At 38.3% G+C, this 20,437-nt stretch overlaps 1 protein-coding gene across 1 annotated transcript in view; it reads left to right on the forward strand.

Moving 5' to 3' along the window:
* The window catches only part of ITGBL1 (integrin subunit beta like 1), a 211,113-nt gene that overhangs the window by 169,552 nt on the left and 21,124 nt on the right, over positions 1–20,437 (forward strand). The window contains exons 3-5 of the mRNA XM_036755785.1: positions 5,933–6,079; positions 8,287–8,409; positions 11,544–11,684. Of these exons, the coding sequence (XP_036611680.1) occupies positions 5,933–6,079; positions 8,287–8,409; positions 11,544–11,684 (411 nt within the window). The remainder of the gene's footprint in view (positions 1–5,932; positions 6,080–8,286; positions 8,410–11,543; positions 11,685–20,437) is intronic.

The following is a 20,437-nucleotide window of genomic DNA, read 5'->3' on the forward strand; positions in this document are numbered from 1 at the left end:
CTTGAAGGGACTGGGATGAGGTCAGACTCCAGGGTGGGGGAAATAGCTGAAGGCTATATGGAAATGACAGACCATAAAGGGCTGGGGTAGCAGAGCTAGGGTATAGATATTTTGATCAGGATTAAGGATGGGAAACAGGATTAAGGGTGGGAAACAACTGGACAATAGAGGAATGGGCAAGGTAGGCATTTGGGCTTAATGGTTATAGCCTCAGGCCAAAGCCAGGTGGAGTGGGAAGATTCAAGGAGAGTTCAAGGGGTTCCCAGAGACTGTGCCCTCATCAATTACCACCTGATATCCTGTCTCTCAGGTTCCTTTTGTGTGTTGGCCCCTCTCTGTCATATTGTTAGCCCCTTGAGGGCAGGGGCTATCTATTTTCTTATTTATATCCCCAGCCACAAATTCTGGTGCACAATAGGTGCTCAATAAACATTTTTTAATTGAATCTTTTATATGCAAGTCTCTGTGCTAGGTGTGGGGGGGAACACATAGCTTTCTTAGAATTTTCAGAAAATGATTGCTTTTCCTTCCTTCTATGCAAATCACAATCATAAGAATTTGATTCCTGCCTGCCACTGCCTGTGTAATCTTGGGCAAGTCACTTAATCTTCCTGGGTCTATTTTCTGATCTGTAAAAATGAAGAGGTCAGACTAAATGATGTCAAAAGTCACTTCCATCTCTCAATCTCTGATCCTATGATTCTATAAAATAGCTGTTGCTAATGACAATACTGTAATGTTTCATGTTTTTGTCATATCTTCCCAATTTGATTATTACTTCCTTGAAGATAAGAGACAGAGGCAGCTATGTGGTACAGTTGATACAGTACTGGACCTCAGACATTCAAATCCAGCCTCAGATACTTACTAGCTATGTGACCATAGGTGAATATTTGCCTCAGTTTCCTCAAATGTAAAGTGGGGATAATAATAGCACCCACCTCCTAGGGTTATTGAAATCAAGAGAAATAATATTTGTAAAGCTCTTAGAACAGTGCCAGGCATATAGTAGGCACTTAAAAGCTTTTTTCCTTCCTTTCTTCCTAATACTTCTGGATCGTTATGGTGTCCAACTTATTTTTCATAGTACTCAGCTTATACTTGTCTGTTGATTGGTTAATGAAAAATAAAACTTCACCCCAGGAAGAACTCAAATGATAGCCAAAGTTGTAAGAAAGGTCATTGTTATGGTGATGGGGCAAGATGTTTTGCTGTTCTTCTCTTAAAGTGCCTTTGAGGAGTCTGGCCTTTGTTTGAATGGGGTAGGTAAAGTGGGATCTTTTTCGTCTTGGAATGTTTCTCAGCACTAAGACAATGAAGAGTCATTGAATTGTATATGATGTGGCCCTGGTGGTTGAAGCTTTCCCACACTCTGGTTTCTCACACTCTAAATAGTGAGCCTCGAGCCCTCAGGGTCCTGAACAGGGTATATGTACTGGAAGGTTAGTGTTTCACTTTTGGGTGTACACTCATTGAAAGAGGGACAAGACTCTGGGCAAGCTGCTAAAACAGCCCCCCTCCCCAGCTTTGTAACCCAGACAGATAGATGTTGGTGTTTCTCTGGTAACTATGTATGAATATGGATAGACTGGTTTGTTATATGCCCTGTTCATAATGTATGCTTGTAATTTCTGTTTGTGTTTGCCCTCAGTTCAGGGGGCTGATCTTTTCCCCCTGAACTGAGTGAATTATATATGTATGTGTACTTAAATTGAGATTGTTAACCCCTTAAAGTTGCTTTCCCTAGAAAAGCAGATCGAAGAATCTGTGTTGGTAGCCATTCCTGTGTGCTGGTGTTACTGGTCTTACACAGCCACAGTAGCAGCTAGCCACATTGTTGTTACAGTCATTTATTGGACATTCCCTCAGAAGAGAATCATGAATTTATGATCATTCCTTTGAAAAGAATGGAAAATACCTCATAAATCAATGAAGTCTTTAGATTCATAAACAAAGACACTTACTATTAAAAAAAAACTTTAATAAAGTGGCGATTTCATCTGAAGGCTTTTGGTTTTATCTGTGATATGTCAATACTTTATGATCAATGTTGGTGCAGGAAGTATTCATACTCCAATAAGATGATTGATTCTCACTCTTTCTATAACATAATAGATAGTTTTCAACAGCTTCTGTGGCCAAAAAAGGAAACACACACACACACACACACACACACACACACACACAGCCCACCACCACCACCACCCCCCCTCCTCCCGGGGTAAACCTAGTGATGAACCTCTCCAAACTTAGCTAGGCTGTTCTCAAGAAGACTAATGTAGAAGACCACTGGACTCCAACTTAAAGTTTTCCAGCATGGTAGAATCTATCAGAATTCATCTTTCCCTAACATAATCTTTTCTTTATTTTTTTTATTTAATTTGCTTAATATATCTAGTTTTCAGCATTGATTTTCACAAGAGTTTGAATTATGAATTTTCTTCCTGTTTCTACCCTTCCACCCACTCCAAGATGGCATATATTCTGGTTGCCCTGTTCCCCAGTCAGCCCTCTCTTCTGTCACCCCCCTTCCCCTCCCATCCCCCTTTCCCTTCTTCTCTTGTAGGGCAAGATAAATTTCTACGCCCCATTGCCTGTGTATCCTATTTCCTAGTTGCATGCAAAAACTTTTTTTTTTGTTCTTGAACGTCTGTTTTTAAAACTTAGAGTTCCAAATTCTCTCCCTTCTTCCCTCCCCACTCACCCTCCCTAAGAAGGCAAGCAATTCAACATAGGCCACATGTGTATCATTATGTAAATCCCTTCCACAATACTCATGTTGTGAAAGATTAACTATGTTTTGCTCCTTCCTAACCCATCCCCCTTTATTGAATTTTCTCCCCTGACCCATCCCTTTTCGAAAGTGTTTGTTTTTGATTACCTCCACACCCATCGGCTCTCCCTTCTATCATTCCTCCCTTTTTTATCTTCTTCTTCCTTCTTTCCTGTGGGATAGGATACCCAATTGAGTGTGTGTGGTATTCCCTCCTCAGGTCAAATCCGACATGAGCAAGATTTACTCATTCCTCCTTACCTGCCTCCTCTTCCCTTCCTATAGAACCGCTTTTTCATGCCACTTTTATGCGAGATAATTTACCCCATTCTATCTCTCCCTTTCTCCCTCTCTCAATATATTCCTCTTTTATCCCTTATCCCTTAATTTGATTTAATTTTTTTAGATAGCATCCCTTCATATACAACTCACCCTGTGCCCTCTGTGTGTGTGTGTGTGTGTGTATACATATATATGTGTGTGTGTGTGTGTGTGTATATGTAAATACATATATACATATACACACCTACACACACACACACACACACATATATATATATATATATATACATTGACACACACATATGTGTACACACACACACACACACACACACACACTTGCATATTCCTTTCAGGTACTATGATACTGAGGTCTCATGAATCATACACATCATCTTTCCATATAGGAATGTAAACAAAACAGTTCAACTTTAGTAAGTCCCTTATGATTTCTCTTTCTTGTTTACCTTTTCATGCTTCTCTTGATTCTTGTGTTTGAAAGTCAAATTTTCTATTCAGCTCTGGTCTTTTCACTGAGAAAGTTTGAAAGTCCTCTATTTTGTTGAAAATCCATGTTTTGCCTTGGAGCATGATACTCAGTTTTGCTGGGTAGGTGATTCTTGGTTTTAATCCTAGCTCCATTGACCTCCGGAATATCATATTCCAAGCCCTTTGATCTCTTAATGTGGAAGCTGTTAGATCCTGTGTTATCCTGATTGTTTTTCTACAATATTCAAATTGTTTCTTTCTGGCTGCTTGCAGTATTTTCTCCTTGACCTGGGAGCTCTGGAATTTGGCAACAATATTCCTAGGAGTTTTCTTTTTGGGATCTTTTTGAGGAGGTGATCTGTGGATTCTTTCAATTTCTATTTTGCCCTGTGGCTCTAGAATATCAGGGTAGTTCTCCTTGATAATTTCTTGAAAGATGATATCTAGGCTCTTTTTTTGGTCATGGCTTTCAGGTAGTCCAATAATTTTTAAATTATCTCTCCTGGATCTATTTTCCAGGTCAGTGGTTTTTCCAATGAGATATTTCACATTGTCTTTCACTTTTTCATTCCTTTGGTTCTGTTTTATAATATCTTGATTTCTCATGAAGTCACTAGCTTCCACTTGCTCCAATCTAATTTTTAAGGTAGTATTTTCTTCAGTGGTCTTTTGGACCTCCTTTTCCATTTGGCTAATTCTGCCTTTCAAGGCATTCTTCTCCTTATTGACTTTTTGGAGCTCTTTTGCCATTTGAGTTAGTCTATTTTTTAAGGTGTTGTTCTTTAATTTTTTTTTTTTGGGTCTCCTTTAGCCAGTCATTGACTTGTTTTTCATGGTTTTCTCGCATCATTCTCATTTCTCTTCCCAATTTTTCCTCTACTTCTCTAACTTGCTTTTCCAAATCCTTTTTGAGCTCTTCCATGGCCTGAGACCAGTTCATGTTTTCCTTGGAGGCTTCTGTTCTGGGCTGTTTGACTTTGTTGACTTCTTGCTGTATGTTTTGGTCTTCTTTGTCACCAAAGAAAGATTCCAAAGTCTGAGACTGAATCTGAGTGTGTTTTTGCTGCCTGGCCATGTTCCCAGACAACTTTCTTGACCGTTGAGTTTTTCAGCAGGGTATGACTGCTTGTAGAGTAAAGAGTACTTTGTTCCAAGTTTGAGGGGATGCGCCGTTGCTTTCAGGGCTATTTCCACACAGCCAGCTCTGCCACACCAGCACTCCTCCTTCCTCAAGAACCGCCAACCCAGACCTGATGAAAATCTTAAGGAGGCTCTGCACTCCTGCTCTGATCCACCACTTAATTCCTCCCTCCAGGTGGGCCTGGGGCCGGAAGCAACTGCAACTCTAGTTCTGTAGCTGTACTTCCCCCCGCTGCCCCCCCGGGCTGGTGGCCGAACTGCAAACTCTTTTCACTCTGTCCCCCACAGCTTTTCCCACTAACTTTCTCTGTTGTCTTTGGTGTTTGTGTGTTGAGAAGTCTGGCAACTGCCACAGCTCACTGATTCAGGGTGCTTGGGCTTGTTCCTCCTGGCTTCTGGTGTGGTTGATCCTGCCGCCGCTGGGCTCCGCTCCCCTCCACTCCGTGGGCAATAGACCTCATCCAGTGACCATCCAGGCTGTCCTGGGCTGGATCTCTGCTTCCCTCTACTACCTTGTGGGTTCTGCAGTTCTAGAATTTGTTCAGAGCCATTTTCTATAGGTTTTTGGAGGGACCTAGCAGGGAGCTCACACAAGTCCCTGCTTTCCAGCCACCATCTTGGCTCTGCCCCCTCCCTAACATAATCTTTAAGAACACAGAGGCACCTCTATGCTTTAATGGTACATCAGAGTAGGACTTTAGTGTGGGAAAAATTCTTCCAACTATAATCCAATAACAACTAAAAGTCAATCTATCAACAAGCATTCATTAAACACCTACTGTATTCCAGGGACTTAGCATGGTGCAGGGAGATTGAAAGGAATTCCACATTACAACAGTATCGGGGTACAAGTTTGTTGAGTTTTCTAATATTGAGAATTAATGTTAACTATTACCTATATTTAATAGGCACTGATTTGACTTTGAATTGAGCTATATAACTTAAATACTATAAAATGAAAAAAAAACATTTCAGTTCTCAGTGAAAAATCTGCAAAGATTATTAGTTTATTGTTTTGCCACATATCCTAAAGTTTCTTGATAAACTCATTTTGACATACTTAGAGTAATTTATTTAAAATGAACTATCTTAAAGGAACATTTTGCTCAATATTGGTAGAGAGCCACAGGAGCAGTAAATAGAAAGACCCACCAGAACTGTTTCTGTTTGGTACTCATACACTCGTAGAGTGTTTATTCTCCCTGATTTATGTTATGATGTTAATTGGATACTACTTTGTTAAATTCCTAGGCCATGGAAAGTGTGACTGTGGCAAGTGTAAGTGTGATGAAGGATGGTATGGTGAAGCTTGCCAATATCCAACTAATTGCAACCTTACAAAGAAAAAAAGTAATCAGATGTGTAAGAATTCTCAAGATACCATCTGTTCTAATGCAGGTAAGAATTTTATTTTTTCCTTATGAATATAATCTTTTCCCCCTGTTAACTTGAAGACTGTGCTAATTACATTTTGAGTAAAATGTTCAGCTTTTGGCCTTTTAATGGAAGTGTGTAGCTGTGGAGAAATGCTGAAGCACTAAGTAAGAATGTATTTTCCTGAAATGAAATTCAGATAAGTCAATAGGGAAAAAAAATGTCATCTTGCTGAAGCTCACAAGATTGACATATACTCCAGCTGTTCCAAATGCCTTCTTCATGCAGGATATTCACTGGAAACAAAACCTCGGCAACATTTTATGTAAATTGCCAAAGAGAAGTTTCAATGCTGGATTAAATCTTTTAGGAGGGATGCATGTAAACTGATTTAATTATTTTCTATGTTATAGACTAAGAATACTTTAGATTTCCACCTTAACATCAGTTGTATCTGTAGCATCTCAGACTTTTGCATGTTTTACCTGACCTGGTTGTAAAACTCGGAAAAAAAACATAGTAGCTACAAGAACAGAGAGGGATGTAGATTTTTTGTTTTGTTTTGACAAAAATACATCATAATGTTTAGAAGGCATTTGAAAACATTCCTCAGAGATTGATGAAAAAGCTGCTAAGACTCATTACCAAAACTGGGTGACAGGAAACACTTGTAGTTCCTGCTGACTTGAGTGGTCTTTACCAGTATAAACAAAATCATCCACCCTTTATTTCCCTGTGCTGGCAATATCATCAGTCAGAATCACATGCTGGTCTTATGGAGAAAACAAGGTGTTAAATCTGAAAGTGGTGATTTTCTTGGCATTTTGGGGGGCCTGTGTGAATTGGCAGAGCCCTTTCTGACTCATGGTTGGGACCTAGTCACAGGTTCTTTGATTCCTACAAATTGCTGTGTGTGGATTAAGCTGTGAAAAGGTACCCAGGAGCTAAGTTTTACATTATAGCTAACAGATAGCCCTAGGATCATGTCCAGAGTGAGTTGTCATTGGCTCAGGGAGTGGACTTCATTGGTCCTGGGTCATTTTGTATTGTCACTGATATTTCCAAATATTTACCTTCAGCATTAATTCTAGGCTCTCATTTCTAATGGCTGGCTGGATGTTTCCACATGTATGTCTCTACTGGAATCTCAAATGCCACTTTATCATTTTCCTATTAAAAACTATTACCATTTTGTTACCAGCACCAACATCCTTCCAATCAACTTGATATTTCCAAATTTTAGAATTGTTGTATAAATGGAAAAAGAACTGAAATGCAGAGAAAAGAACAGGGTACAAATCCCATTTATATTTTAATACCTGTATGACCTTGAAAATGTAATTTTAGCACACTATGCCTCAGTATATTTATCTGGAGAATTACTTCCAAGGTCCCTTATGCTCTAAAAACCTAGAATGAATGAATGAATAAGCACTTTAGCTGCTTATTATTTGCTTGTTGTTTAGCCATGTTTTTCAGTCATGTCTGACTCTTCATGACCCCTTTTGGGAGTTTTCTTGGCAAAGTTACTGGAGTAATTTGCTGTTTCCTCTTCTGGCTCATTGTACAGATGAGGAAACTGAGGTAAATACGTTTATGTAATTTGCCTGGGGTCCCATAGCTAGTAAGGTCCTAGGCCATATTTGAACTCAGGAAGATGAGTCTTCCTAACTCCAGGCCTGTCACTCTATGCACTATGGCGCCACCTAGCTGCTCTGTGCCATTCCCTAAACAAGACTTGCACCATCTTGCTTTCATGTGTTTTGAGATGTCACTTTAGGAATTCCACTCATCACTTTCCACATAGTATCTCTTCCATGTAGCCCAAACAATTTTTCCTGCAGTCTTCCCGTCTATCCAAGCTCGATATGAGTTCTCCTTCCACAACCCGGTTTTTTTTGTTATTTAGTATATTATTGAGATCACACATGATTCTTATCAGTTAAACACACTTAGACATGCCAATAATTTTTCTTGTTTTTATAATGCAATATTGTTCTTCATATTCACTTTGTTACTCACTATGAAAATCTGTCATCTAGCTGTCAATTATAGTATTTATTTAGTAGATGGATGGATGGGTGGATGGACAAATACAGAGATTTGGAGTTGGGACATTGCTGTAATTGGTTTGAGATTTTATATCTTCTTGAAAGGAGGAAAGTGCAAGACAACTACTCAAAATTAACAAATACTAAGCACATATCTTTCCTTTGCTTTAATGTTTTCAGGTACATGTCACTGTGGCAGATGTAAGTGTGATAATTCAGAAGGAAATGGACTAGTTTATGGTAAATTTTGTGAGTGTGATGATAGAGAATGCATAGATGATGAAACTGAGGAAATGTGTGGAGGTATGTACATATAAAAACCTTCAAAATCACTTAAGTGTTATGCTTTTCCATGTGTTGTACAATTCTCAGAATCTGTGTTAAGGTTCATTTTATTTTTCAAGTCTATGAACTGTGAGTTATTAATTGTGCATGTGCTTATGTTTATGTATGTGCAATATTTCAATTGAGGGAGGGATAAGCTAATGCATTTCTGTACAGGTGAATGCTGTTTAAAAGAGATGCAAAGTTGCTCCTAGCATAAAGATAGACAAGGCAACCTAGATGGGTTGGTCATTGAAAAAATTGTCCCATAAAATGAGTTTTTCTTTGTCTTCACTTTTTTTTTCTCCTTGTCTCCTCTCCCACTTTAGATCTTTTCCTTCTTTCTTCCCCTCTTTTCTTCCTGTCCCTTAAATCTGGATGGGGTTACCTAATGGTATTTCTTAGTTCTGAAGGCATCCCTCAAGACCAATGCGTGTACTTAATTTGGACTTGGCACAATATTTCAAGGCAGGTGCATGTGTACTTATGTTTGCTAATTAAGTTTATTAGCCAAATTCTTCCTTTCTGCCCAACAATTGTTTATTTCTTGGGATACTATTTGAATGTGAGTGTGTGTGTGTGTGTGTGTGTGTGTGTGTGTTAGAGAGAGAGAGAGAGAGAGAGAGAGAGAGAGAGAGAGAGAGAGAGAGAGAGAGATTTCATTGTTCCTGAGTAGTCCAGGACTCGGGCTACTGTATGGAGGATAGTATTGAACAATGACTGAACACAAAATGGCAGAGAAGTCAGAGGAGGTGATATCATATTAGAACAAGTAATTAGTAATACATAGTAATTTTAACAAGCATTAGTAATACATGTCCTTGTTTCCTCAGCTCTTTTCACGTTTAATTCCTGTGGTGAACCAGATGCTCTTCCTGTACATCTGCTTCCTCCTTTCTCCTTGGTCTCTTCACTTCTCTCCCTCCCCCTAGGAAAAGTCCTTCTGTTCGATTTTCAAGCTAGTGACCTAAGCTGGCTGTAACCCAGGCATTCCTGTTCAAGGACCTAGTCTAAATCCTTTGAACAGTTCAACAAATTCACCCACACGAATCATGTATTTGCAGTCTTACTGTTTCATTACAGTTCATGAAGACAAAGGAGAAAAAGGGAACAAGACTGTCTGGGGGGCAATAGCAGTCTACATATACTTAAGTATATTTGCCTCATTGATACCTGGTGAAATGTAGATGTGCTTTTTTACATGTAAATATATAATTTCCTTTTGGTTTGTGCCATCGGTAATTATTTAGAATCTGGTTCATGCATTCTATTATTATAAATTATAATATAAAAATATATACTTATATTTTATTATCAATTTCATTACCATTGTTTGTATACATATATGTTTGTAATTTTTTCAAGTTCATGAATGAAGGGCTTTGATTTTAAATATTGTTCTTTTTGACATCCTACCATTGTAGCCTTCATCTTGGCTCTCGTAGTAATGCCTTTTTACCAGATAAGCTGTTTTGTTATATATGTTCAAAAAAAGGATTGCAGCCAACTCATGATTAGTGCTCATTTAGACTGACAAAATGGTGTGTTTGCTGGGCCTTTCCCTCCCATTGGCAGGCATGCTGTCTGATTAATAGGAGACTTGCCGACAGGGATGTCCTGGACACCAACCCTATCCTAGCTCCCACTTCCTACCCAACCTCCACATTCTCCATCTGCTCTCCCACCACCTGTCCAAGCTGTTATAGTATAGAATTTAAAATGGTCTTACAAGTAGTTTTCTCTCAGCCCTGAACTTTTGTGGGTTTTACAAATGGATTGACAGAAGACAGAAGGAGAGGGAAGGATAGAGACCACATGTAGACAACTTTTAGAAAACATGGACTATATGATAAAAAAGGAGTTGGAAAAAGGTTGACAGACCAAAAAAAATGCCATCACATTTATAAGAAAACAAATTCAAATTCTAGAAAAAGTTATACTAATATCTTCTAGTAAAATCCAAAGGAGGATTAGAGATCTGGCTACCTCAATATAAAGAAGTCTGGTGGGAATGGGCAACAGTCTTGGTTGAGGGAGTTAAAATGCAGAAGAAAATCACAGAAGTATGAAAGAGAAAATTAGTGAAAGGTTGCTTGGGCAGTAAGGAGTTTAGGGGAAGCTGAACAGAAGTTAAAAGTGAGGCTGACATTAATAGGATCATGGACATAGAGCTAGAAGGGATCTTGGCAGTCCCAAGGAAGTTGTTCACTTCCTTAATTCTACAAATAAGGAAAAATAGGCTTAGAGAGATAAATTTTAGGAGGTTATGCAGGTAGTAACTGATGGGGCCAGGATTCAAACCCAGTATCCTTTTCATTATATTGCAGTGTGCTGAACTTGGACAATTGATTGGAGATGGAATATTTTTGTCACTAGTTAATGGAATCTTTTGTCACTAGTTAATCTTCTCTTTAATATAGCATAGGCAAGTGACAGCAAGAGTCCATATGGGTTGAAATGAGCACTAAACTTTGACTGAAAACCATTTTTTCATATTATGGAATACTGTTCAGATGAGTTAAGTAAAATCCTCACCTGCTCGGAATGATCTGGTCACTAATAATATGTCTGAGTACAGTTTGAACCATTTTATTTGGCTCCAAAATCATGGCTGATAGACACTCCAAGGATTACTTCAAGAAATGCCATGTAAGAAAATGCTTCAGGAATTGTTTAATTTGGTGTGTTAATGTTAAGTCCAAAGACAGAATAATTTGCATAGTTCTCTGAGGTTTTGTTACTTATATTTATTTTTTAATACCTCAGTTATCTGAATACATGGCGTGAAAAGGGTTTTTGGCTTGAATCATCTCCATACGTGGTTGCTTCCATTTTGCCCTTGATTTGGAGGCTGTAGATGAGGCCATGATGTGGTGGCACGTGTTCCATTGTCAGGAAATAAATTGCCTTAACTGGGAAGCTATAAATATTATTTAATAACACCATATATACACACATCTATATATATATATAATGCCATATACATACATATATACATGTACATATATGTACATACATATATGTCACAAATGACTAGGATGTTCATTCTGCTTTTTAAAGTTGTTTTCTTTTTTTTTTTCCTTCTCACTGTATAAAATTCATTTTGGGTAAAGGCCATGGAAAGTGTTACTGTGGAAACTGTTACTGTGAGGCTGGTTGGCATGGAGATAAATGTGAATTCCAGTGTGACATCACCCCCTGGGAGAGCAAGAGAAGATGTACATCTCCAGATGGCAAAATCTGCAGTAACAGAGGTGTGTCATTCATGTACTCTACTACAGAGATGAAAACAAAGCCAGTAATTGCTGATGATACTTGTCTCTCTCACCCCTCCCCCCCACATTTCCTTTCATGAGGAAGAATGTCTGCTTTTAAGTCAATCATATGTGATGCAAATCAACATATACTCTGTATATAATTTTCAATTTGACCAAAACAACACAGAGAGAAGAAACTTCCCTTCATTATCTTAGCTTCACTGAACAAACAGTTAACAGGGACAATAATTTCTTTGGCCACTGTCCAGAACTAGCACAGTACAATTCAAAGGCAATTCATGGAGCTACTTCTGTTTAAATGTTGCTTGACTAACAAAGTCTTCTATAGCGTGAGCATCTAATTATCCTGAGAGCATTTAGAAAATGCTCTCATCTTAATTATGGGGAGATTGAAAGCTTGAGTCGTATCCCGAATGGATGTAGACTGATTTCACTTCTAGATATCAGCAGTGAAAATGAGATCCTAAACATGATATAAATATATAGAGAGAAACATAGCATGTCAGGTTAAATATTGGGTTCCTATTATATTGGTGTTATTTTAGTAAATGAAGTTAGAAAGGTCTTGGACAAGAAATATTCCTTTGCATATTATTACAAATGAAAGGCAAGTTATGGTAGGTGATATTCATCTAGATGGAGATTTCTGCAGGATATTGGATGAAACATTTGAGAACATCTTTGCCTAGCATCACTGTCATCTCATTCCTTTTCCTGCCATGTACCTAGGGAGGCCTGACACACATTACACTTCTTTTCCCTCATTATGCCATCATTAAAATGGTGATATTTTATCATATGAAGTTAAAAAAGTCAACAGAGCAGGAAACATCCATATATATATTATATATATATATATGTATATGCATATATGTATATACACACACACACGTGTGTGTGTGTGTGTGTGTGTGTGTGTGTGTAGTGAGAGAGAGAATGAATACATAGGTGGATACATTTAGCATACTGCAATTAAAGAGTAGTACGAAAAGCATTTAAGCACTGTGCAAAGCACTATGGATACAGATAGAAAAAGTGAGGTAGTCTTTGTCCTCAAGGACTTCACATTCTAATTTGAGGAGACAATATATAAAAGAGAATTTGTCTACAAAGAGGATAGAAAAGTCCAGGGTACATCTGCAGGGTAGATGGCAAGGCTCTGGCATTCTGGATTCTTTCATGATGTAGACATAGAAGAACGAATGCAACACATTTTGCTGTAGCAAGACAAATGAAAATGTTATCTGCACAAGGCATGAACTTTGGATAAAACACACACATATATGCACAATGCTCCATTTAATATTATGCAGATTTCATGGAAGAATTGACCTTTTGTTTCTATGACTAAAGACATTTTTCCAGCCTAAGTCTTTTCTTAGGCTGGAAACAACATATCATCACTGTATATTGATGATTCATATTACTAGAATAACAAGGTTGCCGAGCCTAACTAACATGGTACCTGCCAGTGAGAAGGGAGGGGAGGAATTATACTTGATTGAGGAGGGACATGACAAGCACTGTCCTAGATCAGAGGGTTAAAATTTGTAGGAGAGAGGAAAACCCCTTTTTCAGAAGAACAGGCAGGTGTCATGATGTCAGTTTCATCTTCCACCTTTTATCCACCACAGCTAGGTACTTTCTGGCTTTATTATGTGGCTGGAGACCAGATATGAAGTGAGTCTCAGAGGCTGATGCACATATGAGAACTTCCCACAATGCTAGTGCCTAGAATGAGTAAGTGGCAGAGTTAGGATTTGAACCTAGGACAGCTGACGCCAAAGCAAGTGCCCTTTCTGCTGTACTTCAGCTGTACCATGAGCTTAATCATTCCTTTTCACCCACATAGGGTCTCATATAGTCTAGGGATGGTGGTGTGTGTGTGTGTGTGTGTGTGTGTGTGTGTGTGTGTGAGAGAGAGAGAGAGAGAGAGAGAGAGATAGAGAGAGAGAGAGAGAGAGAGAGAGAGAGAGAGAGAGAGAGAGAACACAGGTGTTTTTATCTCTGCTCTAAAGTTTAAACTGATTGTGCTACCCCTTCATATTTTTTTGGTATTTGTAGAACTAATAAATGAAAGAAGAGGGTGAAACCTTACACAAATTTTTCTTTACAAGAATATTTCATATTTTTTGATTCAGTGTAATGTTTTAGCCTGTGAAGGTTTTTTGGAACTCTGACTTTTTTATCCATTGTGTGGCTTTGTGTCGGCTGCATATTTGATAAAGATCCTTTCGATTACTCCACATAAGTCAGCAATAAAAGTATTTGGTGAGGCCCTTTACTTCTCTAGGCCTCAGTTTCTTTAACAGTAAAATGAGGGGCTAGACCAGATAACTTTTAATGTCCCTTTCTGTTCTAAATCTGTGAACCTACATAAAGCTATTATGTTAATCATTACCAGTCCAGGTATACTTCCCTGGGGTTTTCCCCTGGAGATCTTCTTCCAATTTAACATTAAACTCTGAGTGACTAGTTTTGGGGTTCAATAAGCAACCCTACTCTAAATCTAATTCTATTATCATCTGTCTCACGTCCCTCCATCTTTTTCACAAGACCAGAAAGGGATACTTTAGTGAATGCTTTGCTAAAGTCTAGGCAAACTATATTGATAGCATGCTCCTGATCTACCAACTTAGTAACCCTATTTAAAAAAGGATATCAAGTTAATCTGGAAGGACTTGTTCTTGCTAAAATCATGCAAATTCTTTGTGAATAATTCTTTCTAGAATTTTGCCAAAAAGGAATTCAAGATCAGTTGCTCATAGACTCTTTTCTATTATTTTCTTGTTTTTTTAAATTAAATTTTATTTTTATTTTCAGTTCCAAAATCTCTCTTTCCTTTAGCCTCTCCCCACCCATTGAGAAGGTAGGAAATACAATACCAATTATTTATTTGTAGATGTGCGAAGCATATTTCCACATGTTCTGAAAAAAAAAAACAGGAAAAGTAAAGGAAAAAATATGCTTCAATCTGTACACCTATTCCATGATTGGTTTTCTATCTGGAAGTGCACAGCATTTTATATCATGTATTCTTTGGAGTTGTGGTAGATCATTGTATTGATCAGATTTACTGAGTCTTTCACAGTTGATTATGTTTACAATATTGCTGTTACTATGTAGATTATTCTCCTGGTTCTGCTCACTTCACTTTGTATTGGTTCATATAAGACCTCCCGGGTTTTTCTGAAGCTGTCTTCTTTATCATTTCTTATGGTGTGATGGAATTCTATTGTGACACCTGAGTAGCCAGCTATTGCTAGAAAAACCCTGCACCCAGCCCCTAACTACAAACCCAAGTTTGCATAAGAGAAAACAGACTGAGTTCCTGCCATTTGGCGAGTGTCCTGGGCCCCCCAGACTTTTCTGAGGAATGTAAGCTAATTACCAGGAAAAGCCTAATGCCTAACGATATTCCTTTGTCTAACTGAGTGGGCTCAGAGATGTCTCTATCTTATGTCAACAGACAGAGCTGGAGCATCCCTTGGTGTGTCCATGGCCATTAAGGATGAAAGCCTTGGCCCTAGACATTATCTTGAATTATATGATTTATGCCTTATCTTGAGCCTTCCTTGTTGTGGGAGTTATGGCAAGATGGACACAGGGATCCTGGGTTGTAATTTCAGTTGACACTTTGTCAGCTATCTGATATGTTGTATCTACAATCTATTAAGGAGGTTCCTTTTATCATGGTCATAAAAGGTACAGGCGTGCTGAGTCTGCAAAATGACTTTTCAAGAGATAATTAACCACTGTTCCCTGTATTCTCTATAAAAACTACACTTTCACTCCAATACGAGGTCATTTTGATTTGGGATGATTCCCTGAATGGCCGCCGGCTAATAAATTCTCCATTTAAAACTTATACTCTGTGGAGTGTCTTACTCGCTCTCAGTATAACATTATCACATTAATACACCAGAAACTTTTCAGCCATTCCTCAATTGATGGGCATCCTTTTAGTTTCCAAAATTGTTTGCCACCACAAAAGAGCTATTATTAATACTTTTATACATGATTTCTTTTCCTTTTTCTTTGACTTCCTTGGTGTATAGACCTAATAGTGTTATTGCTGAGTCAAAGAGTAGGCACAGTTTTATAGCCCTTTGGGCATAGGTCTAGACTATTCTCCAGAACAGTTGGACTAGTTCCCAACTCCACCAATGGTACATTAGTGTGCCTATTATCCCACCTCCTCTCCAGCATTTATCAGTTTCCTTTTCTGATATATTAGCCAATGCCAGGGTTGTGAAGTGATACCTCAGGGTTGTTTTAATTTGCATTTCTATAATTTTTAGTGATTTAGAGTGTTTTTTTTATATGACTATTGATAGCTTTTATTTCCTTCTCTGAAAACTGCCCCTTCATATCCTTTGACTATCATTTTGGAAATGGTTCCCATTTTTAGAAATTTGGCTAATTCTCTACATTTGAGAAATGAGGCATTTATCAGAAAAACTTGGTGAAAAATTTACCCCACTTTCCTCCTTTTAATATATTTTTGATTATATAAGTTTTTTGTGCAAAAAGTTTTAAGATTTATGTAAACACGGGGGCAGAGCCAAGATGGCAGCTGGAAAGCCGGGACTTGCTTATGCTCTCCCCCAGGTCCCTCCAAACACCTGTAAAAATGGCTCTGAACAAATTCTAGAGCTGCAGAACCTGTGAAATAGCATAGGGAAGCAGGGTTCCAGCCCAGGAAAGCATGGGCTGTCACTGGGAAGGGTCTGTCACTCAGAGCTGAGAGTGAAGCAGAGCAGAGCCCAGCATGGACTGCGCCAGGACCAACCAGACTGGGAGCCAGGCAGAACAGGCCATAGGGCCCTCAATCATTGAGCTGTGGCAGTTACCAGACGTCTCTCAACCCACAGATGCCAAAGACAACAGAACAGGTTAGCGGGAAAATCTGCTGGATTGGAGTGAAAGGAGTTTGTAGTCAGCCCCAGCCCAGGGGGCGGCAGAAGTGGTGCAGCTCTGGGGCTGCTTCCAGAGCTCCAGCTCCAGTTGCTTCCAGCCCTAGGCCCACCAGGTGGGAGGAATTAAGTGGCAGATCAGAGCGGGAGTGCAGAGCCTGCTTGGATCTGGGTCGGGGTCTGGGTTGGTGGTTCTTGGGGGAGGAAGAGTGCTGGTGTGGCAGAGCTAGCTCTATAGAAATAGTTCTGAACACAGCAGTGCACCACCTAAAGCTTGGGACAAAGTACTCTGTACTCTACAAGCAGTCATATACTGATAAAAAGCTCATGGGTCAAGTAGTTGGCTGGGAACGTAAACAGGCAGCGAAAACGGACTCAGATTCAGACTCAGACTTTGGAATCTTTTTTTGGGGACAAAGAAGATCAAAATATATAGCCAGAAGAAGTCAACAAAGTCAAAGATCCTACATCAAAAGCTTCCAAGAAAAATATGAACTGGTCTCAGGCCATGGAAGAGCTCAAAAAGGATTTGGTAAAGCAAGTAAGAGAAGTAGAAGAAAAATTGGGAAGAGAAATGGAGAATGATGCAAGAAAATTGTGAAAAACAAGTCAATGACTTGCTAAAGGAGACCCAAAAATACTCAAGAAAATAACACCTTAAAAATAGACTAACCCAAATGGCAAAAGAGCTCCAAAGAGCCAATGAGGAGAAGAATGCCTTGAAAGGCAGAATTAGCCAAAAGGAAAAGGAGGTCCAAAAGACCACTGAAGAATATGCTACCTTAAAAATTAGATTGGAGCAAGTGGAAGCTAATGACTTGATGAGAAATCAAGATATTATAAAACAGAACCAAAGGAATGAAAAAAATGGAAATATCTCATTGGGTAAACCACTGACCTGGAAAATAGATCCAGGAGAGAGAATTTAAAAATTATTGGACTACCTGAAAGCCATGATCAAAAAAAGAACCTAGATATCATCTTTCAAGAAATTATCAAGGAGAACTGCCCTGATATTCTAGAGCCAGAGGGTAAAATAGAAATTGAAAGAATCCACTGATTGCCTCTTGAAAAAGATCCCAAAAAGAAAACTCCTAGGAATATTGTCACCAAATTCCAGAATTTCCAGGTCAAGGAAAGAATACTTCAAGCAGCCAGAAAGAAAGAATTTGAGTATTGTGGAAACACAATCAGGATAACACAAGATCTAGCAGCTGCCACATTAAGGGATTGAAGGGCTTGGAATATGATATTCTGGAGGTCAAAGGAGTTACAATTCAAACCAAGAATCACCTACCCAGTAAAACTGAGTATAATGCTCCAAGGCAAAATATGGATTTTCAATAAAATAGAGGACTTTCAAGCTCTCTCAGTGAAAAGACCAGAACTGAATAGAAAATCTGACTTTCAAACAAAAGAATCAAGAGAAGCACGAAAAGGTAAACAAGAAAGAGAAATCATAAGGGACTTACTAAAGTGGAACTGTTTTGCTTACATTCCTACATGGAAAGATGATGTGTGTAATTCATGAGACCTTTCTCAATATTAGGGTAGTTGAAAGGAATATACATATATAGAGACAGAGGGCACCGGGTGAGTTGAACATGGATGATATCTAAAAAAATAACATAAAAATAAGGGATGAGAGAGGAATACATTAAGAGAGGGAAAAAGGGAGAGATAGAATGGGGTAAATTATCTCACATAAAAGTGGCAAGAAAAAGCAGTTTGTTGGAAGGGAAGAGGGGGCAGGTGAGGAAGAATGAGTGAATCTTGCTCTCATCGGATTTGACATGAGGGAATACCATACACACTCAATTGGGTATCTTACCCCACATGAAAGTAGGGGGAAGGGGATATAAGGGGGGGACGACAGAAGGGAGGGCAGATGGGGGAAGAAGTAATCAAAAGCAAACACTTTTGAAAAGGGACAGGGTTAAGGGAGAAAATTGAATAAAGGGGGACAGTTTAGGAGGGAGGGAAATATAGTTAGTTTTTCACAACGTGATTATTGTGGAGGTGTTTTACATAATGATATGTGTGGCCTATGTTGAATTGCTTGCCTTCTTAGGGAAAGTGAGTGGGGAAGGAAGAGGGGAGAGAACTTGGAACTCAAAGTTTTAAAAGCAAATGCTCAAAAAAATTGTTTTTGCATGCAACTGGGAAATAAGATATATAGGCGGGGTATGGAAATCTGTCTTGCCCTACAAGAAAGTAAAAGGAAAAGGGATAGAGTATGAGGGGGAGTGGGGTGACAGAAGGGAGGGCTGACTGGGGAATGGGGCAATCAGAATATATGCCATCTTGTAGTGGGGGGGGAGGGTAGAAATGGGGAGAAAATTTGTAACTCAAAATCTTGTGGAAATCAATGCTGAAAACTAAAAAATATTAAATAATAAAGTATGGAATTCAAAAAAAAAGATTTATGTAAACAAAATTATCCATTTTTACCTCTTCTGATCCTCTCTTTTTCTTGTTTGGTCATGAACACTTTACCATCCATTGATCTGACAGGGAACTTCTATGCTCTCCAAATTTGCTTATGGTATCACCATTTATGTCTAAATTGTATACCTATTTTAAGCTTTTCTTGATATATGATATGAAATGTTGGTTTATGCCTAGTTTCTGCCAGATTACTTTCCAAATTTCCCAGCATTTTTTGTCTAATAGTAAGTTCTTGCTCCCATAATTCTGATCTTCGGATTTATCAAATTCTGACCTACTCTTCAGATTTGCTTCTGTATACTGTGCACCTAATCCCTTCCATTGATACTACTCTATTTCTTATATAGTACTAAATTGTTTTAATGATAACCACTTTGTAATATACTTTGAGATCTGGAACTGCTAGGCCCCCTTCCTTCACAGTTTTTTTAAAATTGAATCCCTTGATAGTCTTGACCTTTTGTTATTCCAGATTAATTTTGTTATTATTTTTTCTAGCTCTATAAAGTAATTCTTTCCTAGTTTAATTGGTGTGACACTTACTAAGTAAATAAATATAGGTAGTATTTTCATTTTTATGATATTGACTTGGTCTACCCATGAGCAATTAATATTTCTTCGAATATTTAGATCTGTCTTTGTTTGGTGAATGCTTTATAATTATGTTCATATAGTTGTTCTGTGTGTCTTAGCAAATAGACTCCCGAGTATTTTTATGATGTCAGTAGTTATTTTAAAAGCATTTTTCTTTCTATCTCTTACTGCTTGGTTTTGTTGTCAATATATAGAAATGCTAATGATTTACATAGGTTTATTTTATGTCCTGCAACTGCACTAAAGTTGTTAATTATTTTGATTAGTGTTTTAGTCGACTCTGTATGGTTCTCTAAATATGCCATCATATCATTTGCAATGAGTGATAGTTTTGTTTCCTCATTGCCTATACTTATTTCTTCAATTTCTTTTTTTTTGTTTCTTTGCTATCGTTAGAATTTCTAGTATAATCTTAAATAATAATGGTGATGATGGACATCCTTGATTCATGACCCTGAACTTGCTGGAATGTCTTCTAGTTTATCCCCATTACAGATAATGTTTGCTCCTTGGTTTCTTTCTATTCTTTAAAAAAATCAGAATATTTACCTTCTGTAGTCTTGAGGTACTTCTGAGCTCCATGATCTGTCACATATTGTGGAGAAAGCCAGAGCTCATGATACATATTTACCAGTTCTTTCAATATTCAAGGTTTCTTTCAGTATCCAAAGATCATCTGTGCCAGGTGATTTGTCTTATCCATCCTAAATGTTAGACATATACCTTCTTTAATCCTTCTCTTTTCCACAATTGGGCTTAGAAACAAACAAA

Source organism: Trichosurus vulpecula, chromosome 4 (genome assembly GCF_011100635.1).
Source record: "Trichosurus vulpecula isolate mTriVul1 chromosome 4, mTriVul1.pri, whole genome shotgun sequence".
NCBI lineage: Eukaryota > Metazoa > Chordata > Mammalia > Diprotodontia > Phalangeridae > Trichosurus > Trichosurus vulpecula.